Source organism: Lepisma saccharinum, chromosome 13 (genome assembly GCF_977018435.1).
Source record: "Lepisma saccharinum chromosome 13, izLepSacc3.1, whole genome shotgun sequence".
NCBI lineage: Eukaryota > Metazoa > Arthropoda > Insecta > Zygentoma > Lepismatidae > Lepisma > Lepisma saccharinum.
Window position 1 is genome coordinate 2,665,778 of NC_139241.1, and position 19,713 is coordinate 2,685,490.

General features: G+C 39.1%; 1 protein-coding gene across 4 annotated transcripts in view; it reads right to left on the bottom strand.

Moving 5' to 3' along the window:
- The window catches only part of LOC145997143 (ankyrin repeat and BTB/POZ domain-containing protein 2), a 331,863-nt gene that overhangs the window by 89,971 nt on the left and 222,179 nt on the right, over nt 1–19,713 (bottom strand). The window contains exon 1 of one of the 4 annotated variants that reach the window (XM_083133790.1): nt 1,879–2,112. The exons of the other annotated variants lie outside the window; for them this stretch is intronic. Coding sequence (XP_082989916.1) covers nt 1,879–1,908 — 30 coding nt within the window. The 5' untranslated portion in view covers nt 1,909–2,112. Of the gene's footprint in view, nt 1–1,878; nt 2,113–19,713 lie in introns of those variants that run through there. 4 annotated transcript variants of the gene reach the window in all.

Genomic DNA, 19,713 nt, shown 5'->3' on the forward strand with positions numbered 1-19,713 from the left:
TACTGTAAGTTGATGCGCACCAATTATCTACAATATAGGTATATACGGCCATAAAAGGGGTGCAATATCAAAACCTATCGAAGATATTACATGCTAATATAACCAAAATATAGAGAATTACCAAAATGAACAACATAATATTGAGAATGAAAGGGGCAATATTGACAGCTTTGTATGAAATCAATTTTTTGGGGAGGCAAGGAGAAACAATCATAGTTCGGGTTAGTGGCGGCGATCAGGGAGGAACGCTTTTTGCAAATTTGCCCCCCACTATGCTAACCCTTATCTACCAAGGGAAAGTTAACTGTCCTACCCCCCAGTTTTTGCACCTTGCCCCCCCCCCCCTAGTTTTAGAACCCAATCGCCGCCACTGGTTCGGGCTCATGTAAAGTAAATTGTCTTAGAGGAGAGCTAATAATAACTGGCTAGCCTACGTGGCAGAGTTGCCAGGGCCAGTGATTTATCCACACATTCCTAACATACCCTAAAATTTCATCAACATACCCCAAAAGTTTTCACAAAAGCTCAATATATGGTCCAAAGTTAATAAAATCGCCATTATTTCAGTATATTAACGGTATAAAATGTTTTATGAAATAAACGGAAGCGGTTATGCACAATTAGAAGTCTCTTTCTAAAATAAGAATATAATAAAACAATGTTAATAAAATTGTTTATTATTATATTTCTACTATTCAATGTCATATCAAAGGCCCCACCGCCGATACAAAAGTTATTGGCGTCGCCCATGTTATCAAGTTCTTTATTTTAACCCCCGCCCAATATTTCTATGACGCAGCGTGGGTCATGGCCCCCCATATCTTGCATATCTGATCAATAACCTGATTGATTGATTTATTTTACTTCGCTTGTATGCCATTTTTGGCTAATCGTGAAGATAAGGATGAGTGGTGACAGATGAAATTGTTGAAGGTGCACTCGCAAAGAACACCCATGCCGAGGTCGGGACTCGGATCCCAGACCCCTGGCGTTGTAGCACGCTGTTGTAAGCACTATACCACGGAGATCGGCTTATCTGCATCTTGTCTTTCAATACTGTTGCATTCTTGACGGTAAGAGACCTGTTGTAAGGTCAAGACGAAGATGGATGGATAACGTTGAGATGGTCCTAAAGGAGGTAAGGATGGAAAAGATTGGATTCATCTTGCCCAGGATAGGGACAGATGGAAGGCTTGTGTTGCTGCAGCCATAAACCTTCAGGTTAAAGAATGCTAGAGTAAGTAATGTTACTCTTGCATTTGGTTTATTACTGTGATCAACGCTTAAAATCATTTATACTGCGAGGAAATCCAGAGCTGGTAACGGCGGGGTGGTGATTCCGTACCCTATGCATCTCCCCGGGGAAGGGGGGGGGGGGGTGCCTATGAAGATGGGACACTCAGAAAAGATAGTGTTTATTTTAGTTTGATGGAGTTTATTTTTGTGCCACTTTTGGCTATTTGCGAAGATGGGGATGAGTGATGATATGATGAAAGGACGCTCACAAAGAACATCCATGCCCAGGCCGGGAATCGAACCCAGGACACCTAGCGTCGTAGCGCGATGTACTAACCATTCCGCCACGGGGAAGATAGTGTGTGTGCGTGTGAACGAAGCTAATATACATTTATGTTTGTCCACCCTAATATATATTGCTCCTTGTCCACCAGATCAAACTTTTCCTACGCACTCCCTGGTTACGATCATTCTGCTTTTGATGTTTACCAAGCGCACATGACATTGCAGATGAACTATAAAACTGTGTACGAATTCTCATGTTTCTTCACAAGCCAAAGTCAAACAATGCAGTGCAATGGACTCTACCCAAGCTGAATAATGGGAAAGCGTCGCTTATTAAAAAGAAAGAAGAAAACTTACTGTTGGCTCCTTCGTATCTGCAGGCAGCATGAGCTTGGAGCTTGACAGCCATTCCGAAAAGATTGAACAAAAATACACCACCGTCCCTCGCTTGGTCAGCGGACGCGGTGATCCTTGGGTTAGCAACAACGAACACACATTGCACAAAGCATTGCACACGGATGCACCAGCACTTGTCTCAACACCATGCACAAAACAGAACGAGCCACTGATTGCTTCTCGGAATGACTAACTAAAGAAGATTTTCCAGCCAACAGCTCGCCGCCGCGGTTGCCCTCTGGCGGTGGGATCGACTCGCGCGACTGGGAACGAAGCACTTCGGGGTCACAGACAAGGGATGGATGCACTAAGCTAGCCTTTCCGTGGCCTTCAACACTTTTCTTCTGAATTCGGCCGACTCACCCAATAAGCTGCCTTCTTCCCTCCGTGCTCTTGTAAACTTTACTTAATCCTATGCGCAAGTGTTGCCAACGCATTACTCCCAGAAAATACACTCTTGCCCAAATGAAACATCAAATTGTAATGAACCAGCAAACTCATGTGACAAAATTGTCTATCAGTTGTCTTCAATCGAGATTGCAGTATGCTATCGATATCTTCCAATCGACTAAAGTTAAAACGATATTTTATGAGACCTAAGATAACCTCATCTCAATTGGCTCGCTTGTTCATCTATTCAAGTCATCAATCTATGTGATAAACAACCCAGAATCTACTAGAACACACAATATTTGGAGGGAGTAGGCGACAAATCTGTTAAATCTTGGCGTAATGCGACAACATTATCTATCTACCTACCCATGGCAGTTAAATCTTTCGTATACAATCGAATTAGAATGTATGCAGCACCACCAGGGGTCCCGGGTTCAAATCCCGGCCTGGACATGTTATTTGTGAGTGTCCCTTCATCAATTTCATCATGTCATCACTCATCCTTATCTTTGCGAATAGCCAAAAGTTGCAGAAAAGCGAAATTAAATAAACCAAATCAATCAATCCAGCCTGAATATAGATGCCTGTGAGTAGTCAAACAAGTTCTTGGCCAGAAATGCACATAAGAAGCTTTGTAATGTTAAGCGCGACTTACTATTGTGCAACTTTTTCTTAAAGTAAACGTTCATGTGACTTATTTTAAAATTTGTTTGAATTTTTTAAGATCCTGCATTTGTTTTTATTTATTTTTTGGAATAAAAATCGTGTGTAGGCTATATAAATATGCCATGCGGATTTACTTTCTTTCACACGCTGTCAGCTGATTTTGAAGATAACGTGAAACTGCTTATTACTAGCATGTCTTAGTTGCCGTGAATTAACCTAATTAGCCTCAACATGCATTGGTTTATCATTAAGTTTAAGTTTCCTTCCACCTCCACATTTTCATATTGGCTTGCTTACTCTTTGTACAGTGGGGTGCATAGGTATTACCAAGAAATTTGTCCATCACCATGTTCGTTCTGTTTGTTTTTCGTAATAAGAGATTCAAGAATTGAAACAAAACGCCAAACGAACTCTCACAACCTGTGTACCAACATACCTACGAAGCCATTCCTTAAATGCAAATAGAATGCAAGAGTAACATTATGAAAATACTCGTGGACAATTACGCCGAGCAATAATTTGCAATACCAAGCAAATTATCCATCACCGTGTTCATTCTCTTTGTATTAAGCAATAAGAGCTTGCCTGTTAAAACTTGTGACTCCCATTGTACTGCTATGCCTACGTGTCTTGGATGTCAATCAAATCGTCCTCGAATTAACTGGATGGTGATTATGTCTTGATAACAAAACGAATAAACATGATAATGGACAATTTGCTTCTTATTACATTCGTAACCAGTGTTGGCGCTTCATTGTCTCCCAGTCGCTCGCTCACGCCATCTACAAAGCGTCTTGTTTCCCGCTATCTAACCAACTACCATCAAAAGTTAAGCCTGTCCATTTCCAACTTAATATGCACGAGGAAGGCACTCTCAATATTTGGTTAACTGGTGACGTCCTTAGTTTTACATTAGGAACTTTCGGTAGTCATTTGTTTCAAGTGTTTACGTACGTAATGCCCGTTGTTAGAGTCGGCTTGTTTTGAGAATAAACTCGTGATACTCACACAAAACCCGGAAATTAAAGCAAGGATCTTTGGAGCTTATGAAGATTACATGTGTAAGGGCATTCGTGCATGCATTCAAGCGCAAAACCGACAAGAAAACTGTTATGCACAGCTATAAATTCAGTTGTATTCATAAAACGGCGATTGAATAATAACTCAGTTGTTTTATATTTCTGTACCATTACTTCCACTTTAATTTTAAAGCTATATTAGTATCTCTTTATATTTTGTTTTGTACGTGGTGGTTCAAATCTGGAATATTGAGTGTAAAAATGTGCATTGTAATATTTGAAATATTGTATTCATATAGGCTATTTGTACACAAGATATAGTCTGATATTTTATGTTGCTCTTTTCAATCTAACTTGTATTATTATAATAACTTATTGTTTTAGTACTATACTTTCTGTTGTGTACATTTACATTAGCGCGTTGACATGTTTTAGATTTACATTTCTGCAACTTCAAATAACATTTCTTGTCATTAAATCATGTGAACTTACAAACTCAAAGCAGAAAATGTAGAACACTGTAGTTGGTCATTCGTATGTCGTGTTCAAATAAACAAATTAATTAATTATTTAAGTAGGCGTCTTCGTGGGAAAGGTGGTATTAAAATATTGATTTGATTTGTTTTGTCCTCCATTTTTCAAATATGAATGTTATAAGGTGATTTTATATATTTCTCGGAATAATTACTTGGGATGGATAAATGTCCTGCCTTACAAGGAAAATAAAGATTTACTAAAAGTGTACTTCTCTTTTAGATGTCAAGGGAGAAGGTGATCAATCTTAAGTGTCCCCAGTTCGAAGTCAAGAATTTCTGTGTTGAATTAATTCTCTGCCCAGCAAGGATGGATCGACTTTTCGTTTAATATATCCTCTTTCAAGGCGGGTTAACATGAACACCCCTCATGACCTAGGTTTCATAGAGAAAGTGACTGACTACCTTTACTATCCCACGAAGACGCTGTGCGGACGATTATGATTAACCATTAGATCGGGTGCAGTTGTTCCAACGTTTGAGAAAAAATGAGTGGGCTGAACTCGGAGATTTATTTTATAATTTTATGCAATAATATATGCCATAAGTAGGCTGATCTTGCTCTAAAATGCATTTTTATGTTCCTTGGCCACAAAATGTGAGCTTACGTTTAAAAACAGTTTCAAGTCATTTCTGAATATTATAGTGGCTGTTTTAGTGTATTTTACGTAGTTATAAATGTCTATTTCGAAGAAAAATGACTCCTTTTGAATGCCTAACCTGGGAAAATGATGACAAATCCTTCGTTGTTCATCACTTTAAGTACGTATTTTTGCGTGCGTATTTTGCGAGTTTTTAGTGCACCTCGGTCCTCATCCTCCTCACTCACAATCCTAAAAACGACAACACCACGGATAGTGTAAAAATAATATAGAACACTGAAAAATATCGTGTTGGAAATGTGACAAATTTTTATTAAATATTTTGATAATAGTAATTAAGTTGAGAGATTCTGTAGACATGATGAAACATTTTGTTTTCTTAAGCACGGAGACTTTTTTTCTAAAATAAAATTTAGTAACAGACAAATTATTGGGAAGGGTCGAGCCCCACAGGCCCAAGTTGGCGCCACCGATCGGGGGTTCGAATCCCGTTGCTTCAACCAACTCGCCGGAAATTCTCATTGGACACAGGAATTTCAAATTTCACATACGTTAATTGTACATAAGAATAGATTTATAATACTTGGATCCCCTGGAAATACACAGCTTGTCCCAGAACGGACAATTCTGCAGACACTTTTCAGAATAAGTTTGCAGGTTTGCAACACTGTCACGCACGCACAAACTTCTTTTTCTGTGGAAACACCCGGCCTCCTGCACAGAAGGGTCGGCGAAATTCCTCCCTCCCCCTGCATTCCTCGGTTTCCCTGGCCATCCACTCCACACCCCATCCACGCTGCACCTGTGCACAGATTGACGGAGCGGCAGTTATTATGTCGGCATGTAAACGAGAGCAGCGACCTTCGCGACGCTAGCGCCAAAGAAACCGGGCCATGTAGTCAAAACTTCAGACACTTTCTTTACTTTCAGGAACACCCATATAACCAAACACCCTGTTGCTTGTGTCAGTTCGTCACCAATTCTGTGGATGGAACAATTGAACTTCCAACTACTTTCTAATCTTCCGCTTTTCAGAATAACTTCCCAAGACAAACACAAAGGGAACTTTACAGGAAGCAGGCGCGAAACCACGAGAGGGTGATGGGGGGCGATTGCCCACCAAATGCGAAAACTAGGTTTTTGCATACATTATAATTAATATATATTTTATTTGTATCTCGGTATTGTATATGTATGCTATCCTTTATTTCGTCGCGATGAATTGCATCGTTGTAAAACACTATGGATTGTAATTATGGATATTTTATAAATATTGTAGAACGGAACGTCAATTATCGTTAAGGCCCGTTTAATTATGCGTCTTTATATTCAAATGCTTGTTTTAAAGGTTTATTCATAAATGCATATTTAATATTCTTTCTAACGCATATATGAACCATATATGCATGGGCGTCCACAGGATTTTTCCAGGGGGGAGGAGGGGGGCAAAGGAGGCATATTTCTCCCCATAATATTGCACATGCCCTCTCAAAATACATTGCTTCAGTCTAAAATTATCATGTTCCTTCAACGTCCTTAAAATAATTAACATAAATTACTGTGACTGCAATGAAATTATGTGTGAAATATATCATTTTTAGTACATAAACTTCTTAAACCACTACTAAAATTGTATTTTACGGGTATATTGTCTTCTTCTTAATGAAAGAACGTTCTATATTTTTTCCTCCAGCGTACCTCACCCGGGTTCAAATTCCGGCCTCTTGGAAAAGAACAGCAGCTATGCAGGTATGGTGAGAATGTGAGAGATTTTGCATAAAAAAAATAATGGACAGTCTATAGATGATCATGAAGTTGACGTGTCAGATATTTTTGCCTTAAAATACTGTCCAATTGCATCTTGTGCATCTATTTTCCTGAGTATAAAAACATTCTTGCCGAAAACAAGGAGTATAAAAGGTTGGAAAATGATTGATTTGATGTTTGAAGTCAACTTTAAGCACAGTAAGGTTAATCGGGACTGGACCTACAGTTGAAAGTAGGATCCGAATCACTTGTGCCTCCACCGGGTATCGAATCCAAGACCCCTTGATTACAAGGCGACGATGCGCCATCGGGGAGGCCCTTAAAGGTTGAAAATATGAGATATCATGTTGTAATAAAGTGTGTAAAGGAGTGTAATTTTCTTTGATTTATAAAACAGCAGTGTAAAGCAAGAGTGTGTAGAAGATTTCAAAATTGCATTTTACATTTATTACATGCTAAATCGTAGGAGCTGAAAAAAGAGCAAATATCTGTTTACATGTAGGGTTTTTGCGGCAACTGAAAGAAGACATTTTAAAAAAGGTAAGTTTCTTTCCTACAGTGTATATTTATTTGCATATTTTACACCTATCTAGTGCATATTTGCATACATATTTTAGGTATTTTAAGTGCATAACTATCCAGGTCCTCATTATAATTTTTGTCCCTAATTCTGTAACGAGGTTTTCTGGTAATAATCTACATTTCAAATAAAAAATAAAAAAATAATGTGCCTAATGTTTTGTATATTTTTCTGGCTGAACAAGGGTGACATGATACCGGAAAAAAGGTCCTTGTTTCATCGATTCTCCATTTTTCGTCGTATCTTTACATCTTCACGTTTATCACGACGATGGAAACATAGAATAATGATAGAAGATAATAATAGGCATCCTTTATTTACCAGAGATTCGGACCCACTTACACCCTGTGTACGTTAATCCCTAGCATAGAGTAGTGCTACATATCCTTTACATAAAAACTATGTAAATATTGGTTAGAATGGACTTCAGCGGGAAAATCGTCTCCCCCAAGTGGCATTCGTGGATCCGCCACTGACAGGAAGTGACAAGTGTTACAACTGATTTCTTGTTTATTTCAAATAAGCTCATCGGCATTTGGAAATGTGCTCCAGACTCTTTTATCCCTTATTCCAAGGCTGTACTTTGGAAACAGTGTACAATAATTTCTCCTAGTGTATTCATAACAACAATGAATATATGTATTATATTACTACAGTAGAAAATCATTTTTAGGTCATTTTTAAAGATTTTAAAACTTCCGAGCCGTAGTTATGAATTAATGAAATAAAAAATCATATATAAACCACACTTATTTGAACATGGCAGAAAATAAAATAGTTTATTTACTCTTTACGCTGCAGTTGCAACGCTTGCAAAATGTACACGCATCCTTTAACAGAGAAACAATCACCTCTGTATGAAGAGGCGAGAAAGTAATTAAATTTATAAACTGATAGTTCCGCCATCTTATGATTCGAATGTTCAAGGTCACTCGCTAATTGCTTCAGACTTTCAGTTGGAGAAGGCGTCACCGAACCGGCAAAAGACATCAAGATTCGTGTTCCGTTCGTAATTTACACCGCAGAACATGCATTTTAATGACAAACAGCAGATCAATTCTTGAATTTCAAGTGAGACTTACTTGCCAACAACCTGTGCATATACATACTTCCTCTTCATATTTCTAGAATGCTTCAATGACGCTTTAGACATGAGGAACTGAGCCTGCCGTCATCATATAGCAAAATGAACACAACACTAATGTTTTCATGAATATATAAGCAGGAACAAATTTCGGGGGGTTCCCTCATAATAGTTCCCATGTGCGTCGCAAGAATATTGAATAATAGAAATAATAATTATTAAATAATAATAATTAAAATTTCATAATGCCCCACTTGTGCGATCGACGAAATTTAAGTTAAATTGAACGACAAGAATGTTTTCTGTATATCTGAAGACAGAATAGTATAACTGTGCCTCAAATTATAAATTAAAAGCTTTGTGATCACATCCAGTTACGTGTAACTGTCAACTGATGATATATAAGTTTAATCTTTAAATTTTCGTGGCTCATTTCAATATCTACCAGGATATCTTTTGCCTTGAAAAACATGTCATAAATATTCACAGATAATTCTTGAACCTTTTATTAATTGATTTATTTATTTTACAGAGGATTCCCAAATACAGCATTAGCCATTTTACATTGGAATGTAACATTATGTTTACAAAAAGTAACTAAACTAGTGATGGACCATTTGCCCGGTAATATGAATCGATGGTGAGTCTTTGATTTTACTGGGTTCTGACTGACGTCAATGCTGTGCAATTGTAAAGTTTTACGCAATAAGTTGCTTCCTGAAATTATTGCTGAATATCATGTTTTGCTCTCTCTAATGTTGGTTGAATATGCATTCAAATCGATTTTAATGAGAAATTAAACCCAAGTGGGAGGAAACAAAAAAAATATACCGGTAATACTGATTTTATTAAATGCTGCTTTTAGTTTGTCTCCTCATTCGGAGAAAAGGAAGAAAAATAGTGAACATAAAGAGAGATTATCATTTTAATCTCTTAATAATTACAATTTCCTTTACTTCGCCATTTGTGAAAAAAATATTCATCCCTGTTGATTATTTTAAATTTTGTAATGAACTGAACTGCATCTCAATAAACACTGACATTATAATCATTCAAAATGTGTATAAATTTTATTGGGACACCCTGTATATTATGAAACAATTCATTTCGCTCCAAAATGTCGACCAGGTGTTAATCTGTGTTTTTACGTTCAAGTTGTTCGGTGTTTATTAACAAGATATTTGCTCAGGACTGATCGTAAAACGAAACGAAGTTGGTTTCTTTCTCCTCGACCACACTGAGGAAAACAACACACAAAAAAAGAAGAAAGCGAACGGTCTTTAAAAAAACGGAGGGAAAATTTTTGAGGAGCCACATAATTTACCTCAAGGTCGAGAATTCCTGACTGGGGAGCGGGCAGCCAGGTCCTATCGCGTGAGCGGGAACTGTGGGAAACGGATGAAGGACCTGGCACACTTGGCTACCTAATTGGACGGAAATCCATCGGGTGAAATACCGAAGTAGAACGCACGAAAAACCGTCTATGAAAGAGGAGAAATTCCACCACGATTGCTTTTATACATAATTCATTGTTGGTGAACGAGATGAGAAGGCGGGATGATATCTTTTATTCCCTGAATGGCTACCGGAGAACGTCACACGCGGAAGCTTTGGACTGCTTTGAATCCGTGCGTGCATCCGTATGTTTTCTGCATGTTTTTGTCTTCATGGAAGGTTGTCATTGAATTTAGAAAACGCGGCACTGTCCAGGGGACATGGGGAAAGCGGCATATCTTGAGAACGTCTGGAGGAGCGACAAGGGGACATGCCCCCATTGGAAAATTCATATCAGCCTAAAATTGTAATTCACATCAGTGCTCGAAGTGAAGGGGGGATGCGAGGGGATGGTATCCCCCAGATAGCAGAATTTTCGCAAAGCATCCCCCCTAGCTGACCCATTGTGACATTCACAATGCTAAACCATAGGGAAATGCTCCTGCTAACTCCAAGGCTGGTCCAAACAACCCAGCTAACGTTTTCCACTTCAGGGGCTGATTCACATGTTTCATTTCAGTCACCGTGGTTAGCACATCACGCTGCGACGCCAGGGGTCCCGGGTTCGAATCCTGGCTTGGGCATGGACGTTTGTGATGTCTATTCATCAATTTAATCATATCATCACTCATCCCAATCTTCGCAAATTAGCCAAAAGTGGCACAAGAAGCGAAGTAAAATAAATCAAGTCAAATTTCAGTCACTGTAATTTGTCCTTATGGGTAATGATAGTTACAAGCAAGACTGGTAGAATGGGATGCATAAGCATTACCAAATACATTGTCCATAATCATATTTATTCTTTGTTTTAACCAATTAGATAAAAAAGGTAAAGTGCTCCCCTGTGCATAGCACCAAGCCATGAAGGCGTATAGGGGGTGTGGGGGTAACGCCCCACACTTTCTTGATCCGGTCGTGAGTGGGGTTGATGTGATCAGCATCACGCCCCTGACCGCCTTTACCCCCCAGGGTTTCCCCCAGGTACCCATGTTATTCGACGCTGGGTGGGCGCCGGGGCCTCTTCCATCGTTAGAAAAGTTCCCCGATTTGAACCGGCCGGGGATCGAACCCGGGACCTTTAGCATGGTAGTCAGACGCGTTACCGACTGAGCCACCGCGGCCAGCTTTTTAGAGCTTCAAGAATTAAAACAAAATGCCAAACAAGCTGATGACAATATCTGCCCTAGCGTATGTAAAAATCTATTCCTTTAAAACACGTAGGATGCAAGAGAAAAGTTAATGGAAATAGTCGTGGACAATTTGCTGAGTGACACTTGCGCATCCCACTTTACAGATTGTTAGAAACACACGATAACTTCAAACTGATTTGAAGAGAAATACTAAAATAAAAACTGCGTTAGATCGAACAAAAATAGTGTAAAATACTGTGTTATCATATGCTACCATTTAATTCAAAGAATAAATAGTTCCACGGTTTTTAAAATTCCAAAAATTCGAGTTTTATGTGAGAAGTCACACAACGAACTTTGTGACTAAAACTTTCCTAACTTTTGTGTGTAAAAGTTAGTAACAAAATAGAATAACTATGCATTTCAGAACAATGTAAAAAAATAATACAAAAACAGTTGTGTTAGATATTCACTCATCTGATGGCTAGAGTTGAAGAGCCTCGCTAAGAATAAGAATAATAATAATTTTGGAATAAAATTGGTTTATTTGTATTAATTATTTCTACGGTTAAAATTTTATAAGTGCCCCGACCCCCGCTTACAAAAATTTCTGGCGAGAGAGAATTACTTCAATTGAGGGTGCCACCATAATAGATTGGCCGCAATTTGAATCCGAGCAAAATGTGCAGCGCGCAACATCACGCTCTCTATTATATCTGGCTAACTACAGATAGCATCGAATTGCGGAAGGAATGTGAAATGGCATGTTTCCTATGCATCACTAATAAAGTAATAATCGTCACTATTCATGTCATGCAGAAAAATTTAAATGATTGACTGTCCGTCAGCATTCGGATCACGTCTCTCCTTGTTACCGTGCAGAGTAGGGATCTATCCAGATTTCAAATATTCAGATATCGGATATTCTAATATCCGGATGTATGAATCGTGCAAGTTATCAATATATATCCTAATTATCCGGATATCGAATGTGCGAGCATTAACTGGACAGTTTTATCATTTATCTGTTTTAGAGGCTATCGACATATTCTTTCATTAGTCATTTTCGTATTTCTATAAATCCTTCATCATTTGATTCTACAAATACTTCATCAAATCTGTTCTATCCGGATAACCGAATAATCTGGATATTCGGATTATCCGTTGCATCCGTGGACATCTCTGTACAGAGTACAGAATGCATGATTATTCACTAAAATTGCATGTTACGTAACCTGTTTTTCCACACGTTACAAATACGACATCGGGGAGGCCCTAGTGTCCTTTTAACATAAAGCATATTTTCGTTATTTAATTTTAGAACTTGGTAAGTCTTTCGAGGGGGGGGGGGGAGTCCGGAATCCCTGGATCCACCATGCCCTGGACCACCATCCTAAATACGTCCTTGCAAGCAGCTGATTGCATCGCCCGCGCTCTCTTCGCTTGTTTGGGTTCCTTATGGAGGGACCGAGGCAAAGAAAGACGCAAAGAAAGGGAGAGAGGAAGGAAGAAAGAGAAAAGGAATGAAAAAGACAACGATGGAAAGAGAAAGAGGTGAAAAGAAAGAATGGAAGAAGCAAAGAAAAAGAAATAAATATGAAAGGAAAAGGAGGAAGAGAAATAAAAATATAGAAAAACAAAGAAAGGAAAGAACACTTAAAAGATAAAGGAAGGAAGAAAGAGAGAGAAAAGAGCGAGAGAAGCAACGAAGAAGAGAAAAGAATTAGGTGAAAGAGAAACTAAAATGAAGAAAGAAAAAACAAAGAAAGAAATGAGGAAAAAAGAAGCAAGCATGACAACTGATCACCAAAAGACATTTCTTCCACCTTGAAATTACAAGCGGATGGCGACACGACTGCTTGCATCGTATGCAAATAGGCCTACTCCGTTAGTTGTGTCATACGGGTTGCGTGATCAAAAGGGAACATATGGCTCATTTTTGCTTGTTTCAGAGTCCAACCCATTTCTTCTCGTGAGCGTACATTGTACAACTACCCACGAAAATTGTGCCAACTGCTAGGGACGATAGATTTCATGCCAAGAACGCTCTTCAGTTAGCGTACGTCACCTCAGATAACAATCTTGACATGGATTAGGCGTCAGAATCCTTGTCGCATTTATCAAAGTTTCCGAACTTATCTCTATGCTTCCTGGCACAACTCACGTCAGAGCTTTGACAAACGAGCTTCTTCCTAAGCGAACGTGAAAGTAACAGTATTTCCAGCAGCAGTGGGTTTCAGGAATGGCAAAAAAAAGAACCAATCAGAGCTTGGAAAATATCATCCGCAAAGTCTGTTTCACCCTAAACTGAATCAATTTATTCCAACTGTAGCTAAATGATCATACTGTTTCTATCTCACATTCACTATGTCTACTTTCTCATATCTTTTTTTTTTATTCTCTTTATAGCCGACCTCCGTGGTGTAGTGGTTAGCACAGCGCATACGACACCAGAGATTCCGATCTTCAGGGGTTTAACGATTTCATCTGTATTGCCAGGTGTTTCCAGTTCGAATCCTGTACTGGGCATGGATGTCCCTTCCGAGTGTCCCTTCATCAATTTCATATCATCACTCATCCTCATCTTCGCGATTAACCAAAAATGGCAGAGAAACTAAGTAAAATAAAACAAATCAATCCAAATTTAAACTTTAGGTCCAGTCCGATTGGCCTATCATGACCATAAAGTGGACTTAAATAAAAATATTAGGCATAAAGATACATCCAAAACAGGCACGTATCTAGGAATATATTTCGGTAGGGTACCCGAACCAATGTCTCAAAAATAACAATAATAATAATGTTTAAAATAAAAAAATGTCACTCAAATATTAATATAGTATTAAATTAATATTGTATTGTTATTATTGCATCAATAGGTAAAAAGACGGTACAAGAAATTAGATTTAACAGCACGTATAATTAATAATCTAGCTTCTGTGTATTCAAGATCACGAAAATTTGTATAAAGAAGTTAGATAAAGAATTGAATATTTATTGATTAACAAAAAGGGTAGATCCAGTTGACGAAAAATAAAATTTCCTGATTAATATTTTATACATATTATGTTATACATATTTTAAGTAGTAGCATGCAAATATCTTTTGTACTGACATTCAAAGTCCTTTGATCCCAATATAATCCTTGCCTTCCAACAACTTATATTAAATTATAACCATTGATTATACAATAAATGCTAAACAAATACATTTTCATTATCCAATTTAAGTATTTGCTAATTCTTTTGGACGGGTCCGGGCCCCCAGGATAAACGTACCAATAACAATAGCAATAACATTAATAATGGATTTATTATTATTATTACTAGTACTACTACTACTTGTTTGGAACAAACTATTTGAAATATTTTTTCAACACCGTCAATTTCACATTAGCTACTAATGGAAATCAAGCACAGAATGGCAGAAAACGAATGATAAATGCATTCCGAAGATACATGTGTAACTTTCATGTAAAACATATGTTTTACACATATGCAACATGGGGCAACATAAAATAGAAAATACATATGCCACAAGTTAACACTAAATTCTACGTATTCAAAGCTTATTTAATACAAATATACAACACACATTATTTACATACATTACATTACAGAAAACAAGCAGAATGCGAGCGAAGCGAGCAAGAAAATTTTTGGATCAAATTTTTGCAATTGAAAACAATATTGATTTAATAGGGCGCAAATAATTTCACTGGACCCCATGGCATTCTCTCTTTTATAACTTTTTTTTAGATCATTCGGCGCCCATGGCCGACTCCCGCCGCCCCTAGCTACAGCTCTGAACTTGACGAAAACGAGAAAAGCAGACAATGCAAGTGAAGCAAGCAAGAAAATTTTACAAAATGAATTTTTATTTGCATAAAATTTAAATCGAAGGGGTAATTGCTCCTCTGTGTCCACCTTGCTAACCTAGAATTGACTTCTTTCGAAGGCTGGGGGAGAAATGACCCCCTGCCCCACTCTGGTTGTGTCACTGTATAATACAGCCATATTTAAGCAATATATGTTTACTTTAGATACTTTAGGCTCACTGCCATTGTTCGTCAACCTTTTTCTGCACAGTCTGTCTGCTCCACTAACCTTGTATTAATGCCATCCAAACAGATTCTAAAGGCATTAATAGGTGGTGTTTCATTTCAAACCTATCACCCACAGGTAGGTATAAAAACTACACATAATAACCAAAACTAAAAATCAGTAACAAGTCAATCAAACGATGCGATTCAACTCCATTTTTGTGTGAAGATATATAGAATTGGTATAAAATTTTGTCCCACCCAAAAAATTCCCACGACGCAGGCGCGTCATGAACCCCCCCCCCCTTCCTCTGGGCACCCCTGATGCTTGCACACAACTATTTATGATAATATGCATAACATATTAATCAAGAACTTTACTTTTCGCCAACTGGATCCAACATATTTGTTTTAATCAATATAAACTATACTATATATTCAATTCCCCTCCTATTTGACATTAATTTATTTGGCAGTGAACTTGCTTTTATACAAATTATGCAATCTTAACTACAGGTAAGCTAGATAATGAATACGTGCTGTTCAGTGGCGTATAATGAGTCCAAGACCTGTGCAATCTCACTATGTCACGTGGTCCTAGGCTATGAATAGAAATAAGTTTACCAAGTCGTAAGAAATCAGGTTGCCAACTCATAAGAAATCAGGTTGCCAACTCCAGAATCACCATCATCATTTCACTGACATGAATAATTTTATTTACAATTTCTGATCGATTTTTCTGTCGTATTTTATTCCCTAGACTGCAGGCTTCGCAAGTAGCCTAGCTAGCCTATAATATACGCTCCTGGTGCTGTTATATCTATGTTCTTATAGCGTCTTACCTATTCATGTAATAATAATTATATATTAATAATCTATATTAATATTTAATATAGTTATAATATAGTTATTTTAACATTATTGTTATTATTATTCCTGAGACGCTTGATTCGGACCGCCCTCCGAGATATAGCTATCCACATCCAGGAACAGCGCACGCAATCATATAGATAGATAGATTTATTTTCTTTTTGTGCGAGCCATAGGCTGTACGCACTACATATTTTTGATTTTTCTACACTATTTTGTTACATTTAGTTTTCGTTTAAGTAAAGTTTTCGACGAAGCTACGATGTATTTCATGGTCACTCTGTAGGTTCCCTACATACTTGAAGAGCCACCTAGACTCAAGGTGCCTTGCACAGACAAGAATGACAGCTTTGAGGCCCTTCCGAAAGGGAAGCATCAAGCAAATGTGTCTAAACGTCGCCACATAACCCAACAGGCACGTTTTTACTATCAACAGCATTTAAAAACCTTCCGTCTCTGGTATCTGGCACGGGGGTACTCGCAGGAAAGCACAGAGACAGGAGATAATGAAATCCATTATTGTGGTTCAAGGGCATTGTTCGCCTGAGTTCGAGGGGAAAGGGACGACAATTTGGACGCCGAGTTCAAGGACGAGGAACTCCCGTTGTCAGTGGAGTAACACGTCAGAGAAGGTCACCACACTTGGCGGATTTTTAGTCCTGTTGGCGATCATTCCTTTCGCGCGTCCACGGTTAATCCTTTATCGTATATCCAGTTAGCATTTATTTCTAGATCGCCGTTTTCGCGCTTAATTCCGTCCATAGTTTATCATTTCGCACAAATACCGTCCACAGCGTGCTAAATATTGTCGACAGTTACTGCTTTCCCGCAAAATCGAGTCTACAGTTATTCCCTTCGCCCCAAATCGAGTCTACAGGTATTCCCTTCGCCCCAAATCGAGTCTACAGTTATTCCCCTTCTCCCCAAATCGAGTCTACAGTTATTCCCCTTCGCCCCATATCGAGTCTACAGGTATTCGCTTCGCCCCAAATGGAGTCTAGAGTTATTCCCTTCTCCCCAAATGGAGTCTACAGTTATTCCCTTCGCCCCAAATGGAGTCTACAGTTATTCCCTTCGCCCCAAATCGAGTCTACAGTTATTCCCTTCGCCCCAAATCGAGTCTACAGTTATTCCCTTCGCCCAAAATCGAGTCTACAGTTATTCCCTTCGCCCCGAATCGAGTCTACAGTTATTCCCCTTCGCCCCGAATCGAGTCTACAGTTATTCCCCTTCGCCCCGAATCGAGTCTACAGTTATTCCCCTTCGCCCCGAATCGAGTCTACAGTTATTCCCCTTCGCCCCAAATCGAGTCTACAGTTATTCCCCTTCGCCCCGAATCGAGTCTACAGTTATTCCCCTTCGCCCCGAATCGAGTCTACAGTTATTCCCCTTCGCCCCATATCGAGTCTACAGTTATTCCCCTTCGCCCCATATCGAGTCTACAGTTATTCCCCTTCGCCCCATATCGAGTCTACAGGTATTCCCTTCGCCCCAAATCGAGTCTACAGTTATTCCTCTGGCGCTAAATCGAGTCTACAGTTACTCCTCTCGCGCTAAATCGAGTCTACAGTTATTCCCTTCGCCCCAAATCGAGTCTACAGTTATTTCCTTCGCCCCAAATCGAGTCTACAGTTATTCCTCTCGCGACAAATCAAGTCTACAGTTATTCCTTACGCGCTAAATCAAGTCTACAGTTATTCCTTACGCGCTAAATCGAGTCTACAGTTATTCCTCTGGCGCTAAATCGAGTCTACAGTTACTCCTCTCGCGCTAAATCGAGTCTACAGTTATTCCCTTCGCCCCAAATCGAGTCTACAGTTATTCCCTTCGCCCCAAATCGAGTCTACAGTTATTCCCTTCGCCCCAAATCGAGTCTACAGTTATTCCCTTCGTCCCAAATCGAGTCTACAGTTATTCTCTTCGTCCCAAATCGAGTCTACAGTTATTCCTCTCGCGATAAATCCAGTCTACAGTTATTCCTTACGCGCTAAATCGAGTCTATAGTTATTCCTCTGGCACTAAATCGAGTCTACAGTTACTCCTCTCGCGCTAAATCGAGTCTACAGTTATTCCCTTCGCCCCAAATCGAGTCTACAGTTATTCCCTTCGCCCCAAATCGAGTCTACAGTTATTCCCTTCGCCCCAAATCGAGTCTATAATTATTCCCTTCGCCCCAAATCGAGTCTATAATTATTCCCTTCGCCCCAAATCGAGTCTACAGTTATTCCCTTCGCCCCAAATCGAGTCTACAGTTATTCCCTTCGTCCCAAATCGAGTCTACAGTTATTCTCTTCGTCCCAAATCGAGTCTACAGTTATTCCTCTCGCGATAAATCAAGTCTACAGTTATTCCTTACGCGCTAAATCGACTCTACAGTTATTCCTCTGGCGCTAAATCGAGTCTACAGTTACTCCTCTCGCGCTAAATCGAGTCTACAGTTATTCCCTTCGCCCCAAATCGAGTCTACAGTTATTCCCTTCGCCCCAAATCGAGTCTACAGTTATTCCCTTCGCCCCAAATCGAGTCTACAGTTATTCCCTTCGCCCCAAATCGAGTCTACAGATATTCCCTTCGTCCCAAATCGAGTCTACAGTTATTCTCTTCGTCCCAAATCGAGTCTACAGTTATTCCTCTCGCGATAAATCAAGTCTACAGTTATTCCTTACGCGCTAAATCGAATCTACAGTTATTCCTCTGGCACTAAATCGAGTCTACAGTTACTCCTCTCGCGCTAAATCGAGTCTACAGTTATTCCTTCGCGCCAAATCGAGCCTACAGCTATTCCCTTCGCGCTAAATAAAGTCTACAGTTATTCCTTAGGCACTAAATCCAGTTTGCAGCCATTCCATTCGCGTAAAATCCAGTTCGTAGTTATTCCTTCTGGGCTAACTCTGGTTCGCGCATATTCCTTTCGCGCTTATTCTATCGCTGTTTTTTCTTGTGTTGTAGACTGCACTCGCATTTAATCTCCTTTGCCCGACACCAGGGCAGGTGTTTGAAATGTTCCTCTCCTTTCAAAAACACCTTTTGATATTCCAAAACCTGAAAAATTACATAAGCTTAGAATTTCTTCTAGATCACTCACCTTAATTTTTGTGTGGTTTGCTTTTTCTGTTTTCTAGATATAGGCAATAGTTTTGTGGCTCCGTAACTCCATTCGGCCCGCTTTACACGGGAGCATTTTGTAACATTTCGGTTAGCTTTTGCGATGTCAATATATAATACATACAGCACAAAAGGCACGTCGAGTTCAGTTACACCATCTATGGCGAGTGCACGGTGTTTACAATTGAAACAACTAAAATATTCTTTCATACGTGTACAGTAAACGTTGTAAAGTATGTATTTAAGCAGCGCCATTGTGTAGTACCTAATAACGTTTTATACGAAACGTTATTCCTCTCGGTTGAATAGTTATCGCCTTTTAAAAATGTGAAGTGATACATCTCACGCGGCCGCCATTACAACTGCACTCGTGACCTAGAGGTCGCTTCTGATTGGTTACGCTACGAAAAATGCTACGGACCGAGCCTATCCTTGAGGAGTGCCATGAAAGATGCCATTGGCATCTGAAATGCCATAACATTTCTCACTTTACACTGTAGCATTTTGGTCA